Here is a 7272-nt window from a genome sequence, read left to right as displayed (position 1 = left end):
CACCATTTCCATATCAAAAAGAAAGAGAAAGAACATAAAAAATGGCAATGAAGTTCAATATTTTGTGTGTGTCGCTTTTCATTTTGTTTTTCTTTATTGAACAAGGCATGGGAGAATGTACAACATCTGATATAGGCATTCGACAACAAAAGGTTAATGTATGGCAAGGCGTAGACGAATATGAAGTCGAAATTCAAAACAACTGTTTATCTTGCGGTCTATCTAACTTGACACTCGGATGCGATGGGTTCCAGAGCGTTGAATCTGTATCAACCGTGATTCTTCAACCACTAGGCAATGGTGAATGCCTGATAAATGGTGGTGATGTTATTTTTCGGGGAATACCGGTTCGTTTTCGATATACATGGCCAACATCTTATACTTTCATCGCAAAGAGTATTCATAGCAGTTGCTAGTCCATTGGCCTCGTGCTAGTTCTTGATTCGTTGGTGACAGCTCGTGCTCGAACAAGGGAATCAATTTTGAATTCGGATTTGGATTATAATTGTTTATGTATTGCATGTACGAAAATAATGCTATCCTTGAATAATAAATATTTTTTAATTATTTATTAAAAATATCCTATATTTAATTTAATTTTGAAAGACCGATTTATATTTGTTGTGGTCGACATGGATCAATAGTCGGGATTGGTTGAAAAATAGGAAATGTTCTATTTGGACCCGTTAAATTAGAAGAACAATGGCCGAAACTGGAATGAGCTACACCTAACTAAAAATATATCGAGTGAATTCTTAATATTTTTTATAACCTATTTAGATTTTTTTTTTGATTATTATTTTTTTTTGATCAATAACCTATATAGATGTCACTTCACGTCACAAGTTGTTTTTTGACTTCTGAAATCAGAAAAATCCCAAACCAGTTTGGGCACACAGTTTATGTTTATGTTTTTTTTTTTAACAGAGGGGTACACAGTTTAAGGAGAACTTCTAAAAGCAGATTTTTGTGAAAATGTTATATTCGGGTGACTGGGACACGGACACCCACATCGACAGCTGGCTGTTTCGGCTGGCCCCAATGTTTGAATAGCAAGGTCTTCAAAATTTTCTCCTCTATTTCCCCTCTCCGCAGATGATAGGCATTGGCGTCAAAATTCCGCAAACTTATTTTTAGGGTTCAGAATCGTCACCTTGAAACCAGATCCAAGGTACCATACCACAATTTTATGAAATCATATCTGGTTCTGAATTTAGTTTTGAATCTTGATCTTATTTCCATCCAGTATGAGATTGTATCCTAGGGTTTTACTTTTGCCATAAACTTTTAACTCCCCCCTCTAATTGTGATGAGTAGACGAACAATTTGAAGATTTCTTACAATATTTTCTTTAGTCTATATGCAATTTTTGCCTTTTGTTTGAAATTTCCAATAAATTTTAGTAGGATCGTCCAAAATTTTGTAGAAAGGTCGGAGCAAATATCATCTTTTGATTGAATAATTATCATTCTCCTTGCAGGATTTGTTGATCATTGCTTCTTTTTTTACTTAATTCGTTAATCACTGTTTACTTTAGTTAGAAATTTACTTGTGCAGCAGAACCGCTGATAGAAGTGCCAATTTCAAAGGATATGCCGGATTCAGGAAGAAGGTTTGTGAAATTAATTTCTTTTGAATATTGGTTATTATCCATATGCAAGGTTCTTCTGTTTGAATTGGGTTGTTTCTTTATCCTTGGGTACAGATCTGTGGGTCACAAAAGAAACCGAGAGGAAATTTGTTCTGCATCTGGAAACTTATGTCATGGAGAGACACCTGATGGTGAGGGTTAAGAAGTTTTATTGTGTTTTTCTTCTCATTTAGCTGAAGTGAACTTTAGAGACAGTTTCTAACCATTTCGCTATACAGGGTGTGCAAGTTTCAACCGTAAGCCTGTGAGTTTTGATACTCCATGCTTTAAAAACTTGGATTCGGAGGATTTACTTCAATCATTTGAGAAGATTTGCACAGATGTAACAGAATGTAGAAACCTCTGGAACAATAAATTCAAGAGTCCTGAAAAGATGATGTTGCTTCCTCATGATATTGTAAAGCGGTTAGACTCTATGGAGAACATGATAAGCTCAGTAATATCAGAATGTAAAAAAGACTACGCACAATTCATCAATAAACCTTTAACTTTGGATTTTCCATGCGTTTTTAACTTGGGGGTATCAAAAGATTTGCGTCAATCACTTGAGAAGACCAGCAGAGCAGTAGCAGATGGTAAAGAGTGTGCAAACTTCGTCAGTATGCCTGTAAGTTTGGATTTTCCATGCGTTTTTAGCTTGGGGGTATCAGAAGATTTGCGTCAATCACTTGAGAAGACTAGCAGAGCAGTAGCAGATGGTAAAGAGTGTGCAAACTTCATCAGTAAGCCTGTAAGTTTGGATTTTCCATGCTTTGAAAACTTGGAGGTATCAGAGGATTTACGTCGGTCACTTGAGAAGATTAGCTCAGCTGAAGTAGAATGTACAAACCTCTGGAACAATAAAATCTCGAGTTCTGTAAAGATGGCGCCACTTTTTGAGTTTCAGAAGCTGTTAGAAAGTCATGGGCTGTTGTGGCACAAGAATATTTTGTTTGAGGTATACATATAATTAATTTTTGTTCGAATCTATATCTCTGCCAGCCTTGAGTTCCATCATGAAGTCGAGTAGTTTTGTTACCTTCTGATGGGTTTATACTGAACTTTCCCCCAGAACGGTGTCACTGCTAGCCAACTACAAAGCCGGATCAATCAGAGGCCATATGATTTCTAGTCTGCTAACTTGAGAAGGTTATATATCTAAAGATAATTTCTGAACTTAATCTTAAAAGACTAAGGAACGCATTTGCAAACCGTGGCTATTAAAGTTCATGAACAGATTCGAGTGAATCAAATCATCTTTGCTTCAATTGTGACTCGTGTAGTTACATAAGATTTCCTTGCAATTGAACAACTCTCTTAACTAGTTCATTTGAGTCATTTGAACTAGTTATGGTGAAGAAGAACATGGTTGGTATGAAACACTCATATGGTTAACCTTTTGGTAAACTATTGTTGAACCAACAATGTACACGTTTGGGTGCGGTTAACAAACCTAGAAGCGTATAGTCATTTGTGTATAACAAGCTAAGTTTTTGATCTAACGGTTGAGACATATTAGCTTGAATCTAAATCAGGTTTTCATCTAACGGTGGATATTGATTGCTTTGCAACTAAGGCAAAAGCCTGATTTGAAAGGCTATATAAGGGGACATCTAGCAACTCTGCAAAACTAATCCCCACACCTTACATGTGATACTAGTTTGCGTGCTAAAGTCGATTCTCCTTTAACCTTTGATTTTCTTCTAAACCCAGGTTAATGACTTAAAGACTTCATTGGGATTCTGAAGCCAGACCGATACTACTTTTATCGTAGTAGTGTGATCTGATCTTGTATCTTCTATCGTAACAGTACAATCATATTGATTGGCTTGAGATTGTTTGATTTCTACGATAGGCAAGATATAAAAAGTAATCACAAACATCTTCGTCTCATTGTTTGTGATTCCGCAACATCTTGTTTTGCTACCATACGATTAAGATTGTTGTGAGGTGATTGATTAATCTAGGCTATTCTTCGGGAATATAAGACCGGATTATCAATTGGTTCCTGTTCACCTTGATTATTATCAAAAGACGGAACAAAAACTTTAGGATTTTTCTGTGGGAGACATATTGATTCTTTGATATACTTGTATGTGTGAGACAGATTCGTTTATTGTTAAAGCCTGCGATTTTGGGTCGTAGCAACTCTTAGTTGTGGGTGAGATCAGCTAAGGAAATCAAGTGCGCAGTATCCTGCTGGGATCAAAGACGTAGGGATTACAATTGTACCTTGGATCAGTGGGAGACTGATTGGGGTTCAACTATAGTCCAGTCCGAAGTTAGCTTGGAGTAGGCTAGTGTCTGTAGCGGCTTAATACAGTGTGTATTCAATCTGGACTAGGTCCCAGGGTTTTTCTGCATATGCGGTTTCCTCATTAACAAAATTTTTGGTGTATGTGTTATTTCAGTTTCCGCATTATATTGTTTATCTTTATAATTGAAATAATACAAGTTGTGCGTTTAGATCATCAATTAGATTAATCCAACCTTTGGTTGTTGATTATCATTGATTGATCCTTGGACATTGATCTTTGGTACCGTCCAAGTTATTCCTTGTATTTGATTAGAACTCGTTGATATACTTTTAATTGATTGAGTCTTATTGATTCTCTTGAAAGTATATTCGAGTTTGTCCATACAGATTGCTAAGCGAAATATTGGGTGGTGTTGTTAGACCCCCGCTTTTTCAATTGGTATCAGAGCAGGAAAACACGTTCAAGACCTTACAAGTCTGTGTTTGTAGAGATCTGACTCTATGGACAGAGGTGTTATCTCTATTAACGTATCACCAGTCTTCGATGGCTCTAATTACTTATGGTGGAAAATTGTTATGCGAGCTTTTCTGCAAGCAGGTGATTTCCAATCATGGGTATATGTTGTTAATGGCTATGATGCTCCCGTTGTGGCAGTTGGAGATGTAAACAATCCCAAGAATATTGGTGAATACAGTCCTGCCGAGATACTTGTTGCAAAGCAAAACTCCGACGGTTTGAATGTCATCATACATGCCATTACCCCAAATCTTCAGCACCATGTGTCTAATTGAACTAGGTCTAAAGATGTTTGGGATATCTTAGAAACCGTATTTGAAGGTAACTCCAGTGAAAAGGAAGCCAGGCTTGAAAACCTTAATTCTGATTGGGAGAACCTTCTTATGGCAGATGCAAATACATTTGATGAGTTTAATCACAAAGTGTCTGAAATTGTTAATGCATATTTTGCATTGGGTAGACTATTCCTGAAAAGGACATTGTGATGAAAATTCTCAGATCGCTGCCATCTAGATACGAGTCTAAGAAGCATGCCATCGTTGAGGGAAATAACCTTGATAATCTTTCCAGAAATACATTGGTTGGAAAGATAAAGATCTTTGATCATGAGCATACATCCAAAATCGGAAAGGATGTTGCTTTTAAAGCACAGAAGAACACTAAATTACCTGATCAGAGTAAAAGTGTTTATGTCTCTGAGGATGATCAGTCTGAGGGTGATTTTTCAGATGAAGATCTTGAAAAATCAGTCTCCTTGATCACAAAACAGTTTAGGGATCTTCTATTGAAGAGGAGAAAACGGTTTTCAAGAGACAAACCTAGGTCGTCAGATAAACCTTACAATCGTGTTCCTCCTAAAAACAAGGATGCTGACGAGGATATGCCACAGTTCTTTAAGTGTAAAGGTTTTGGTCATTTTGCAAACGAGTTCCCAAATCGTAGAAAATACACTGGGAGCAAAGGTCTTGCTGTAACACTTGATGAGATGTCTGAGAGCTATGATTCTGATGAAGATAGGAAATTAAGTGTCGGTCTTCTATGTGAAAACATTGATTTTGATAGCTGTGGTAATACATATATCAATCTTGATGGTTTTGGTGAAGAAGAGAACCCAATCAAGTCGAAATATTCAATTGACCCATCCTTTGGAAACTCTGTCTGTAATATTTTAGGATCTACCTTGTGTTTAGCTGCAGTTGCACCACATATGCCTGATTATTATCCAAGATTGACGTGCTCGTTTTGTTCTCAGAAGGGTCATGAACTATCAAGATGTTACAAGTACAAACATCAAGTGAGGCACGCCAACAAACTTCAATGAAGAGCAAATCAGTTATCAAGGAAGCTCAAACTGGCTCAGAAGACTTCTGAGGTATGTAGGATTTTATCTTCGTTTAAGAAGTCTGTTTCCAAAGACAAAACAAGACCATATGAGAAGAAAACATGGTCAAATCGTTTTGATAGACAAAAGTCAAAGGATTCCTCTCAAGAGGAATTGGTGGACAAATTGTTGTTCACCACAGCACAAATTAATTGTGTTGTTTGGAAAATTTTGTCTCATGTGTCTGTTCAAAAGAGACAATATTGTGAACGCACAAGCTTTAGGAAAAAGTTTTTCTCTTAGGGTTGTTCTTTTCTGTCTGTCAAATAAAAAGAAGGATTATTTTCGACAATTATACTCTTTATAAGGTTTAGAGTTGGACGTCCACGAACATGTTTAAAGGTTTCGAACCCTACATTCCTTTTTCCTCTTTGATATTCTTTATATCTCAAGACTTCTTGTTGAGATTGTGAATTCCAATCACAAAAATCAGTTGGTTATAGTTGTTCTCATAAGCATCATGTCTTTGAATGGAAAGGATGTCAACATGATTGGTAAGCCATCAATCAAGGAAAAAGAGATATCTCCAGTAACTCCGTCATTGAAAAGAAAAAGGAGGAATACAAGAAAGCCAAGGGTTGTCCCTTCTAACTCTCAGAAGTTTTTCGATATTCTTGAGGAGTTGAAGGAAGTAAGAAAGGAGATTCGTGATGTTAAGGCTTGCGTTTTAAGATCTTTGGAAATTCAGAAAGCCCTTATTCGACATCATCATCCAAGACGGTTTGTTGATATTAACTCCTATCTTCACGAACCTTATGTACCAATGGCTGTTGACGACAAGGAGTTCGGGAATGATAAAGAATTTCTCAAAGACATTGTTGCCTAGTATGTCTTCTTTTTGGTTTAGTTGGAAGAATAACTAGTGCTTTGAATAGCGATGATTGTGACTACACATAGCTATTATTTTCATCTTCTTGTTTTTAGGTTTTTGGTTTAAAATTCTAAAACTGTTTGGAGGATGATGTTTTGCAGTATTTAATCTTTATGATTTGCTATATTGCAATTTTTTATGGAATATTGGTGTTTACGTCCGTGAACTATGTTGTCCCATATTTTGTCAAAAGTAAATTCGTTCATGATCGGTATTCATGTATTGATTTAAGGATGAAAAGCCTTTTGACATATACAAAAGTTAAGCCTATATTGTGAATCTTTGATGGAAGATAGGTTAAAATCTTTTGTATCCAAGGATTATTGCTATTGTATATGCTTGTGCAAAAGAATGAATCCTTGTGTATTCCACGGTATAGATCTTCATTGATCCATCTTTTTGTATTACCGTGAGGCTCCGTAATGTATCTTATGTTGAGCACGATACAACCAAGTTGATTATTTTTGATTAGCTTTGTTGGTTGTTCCGTGAGGTACTTTATGTTGAGCAATTAGAACTAAATTAATCATCTTCTTGGTTATTTAGTTATTACTCCACAAGTTCTCTTGTGTTGAGTATATGACCGATTAAGCCAATCACTCTCTTGTATGGTTAT

The 7272-nt window shown here is 36.2% G+C and overlaps 1 protein-coding gene across 2 annotated transcripts; it reads left to right on the top strand.

Annotated features, from left to right (window-relative positions):
* The first annotated feature begins 1024 nt into the window (after positions 1 to 1024).
* LOC113331155 lies at positions 1025 to 2872 on the top strand. Of its 2 annotated transcripts, none has more exons than XM_026577908.1 (5): positions 1025 to 1171; positions 1558 to 1612; positions 1706 to 1782; positions 1870 to 2588; positions 2703 to 2872. In XM_026577908.1, the coding sequence occupies exons 2-5, from the start codon at positions 1593 to 1595 to the stop codon at positions 2760 to 2762; spliced, it is 876 nt and encodes a 291-aa protein (XP_026433693.1). In that variant the 5' UTR covers positions 1025 to 1171; positions 1558 to 1592; the 3' UTR covers positions 2763 to 2872. The 2 variants fall into 2 exon arrangements, with proteins under 2 accessions (XP_026433693.1, XP_026433694.1); XM_026577909.1 differs by having other exon boundaries at positions 1034 to 1171; positions 1561 to 1612.
* The last annotated feature ends 4400 nt before the right edge of the window (positions 2873 to 7272 follow it).

This window comes from Papaver somniferum, unplaced genomic scaffold (assembly GCF_003573695.1).
Source record: "Papaver somniferum cultivar HN1 unplaced genomic scaffold, ASM357369v1 unplaced-scaffold_125, whole genome shotgun sequence".
Taxonomy (NCBI): Eukaryota; Viridiplantae; Streptophyta; class Magnoliopsida; order Ranunculales; family Papaveraceae; genus Papaver; species Papaver somniferum.
This window is presented reverse-complemented; position numbering and strand designations above follow the sequence as displayed.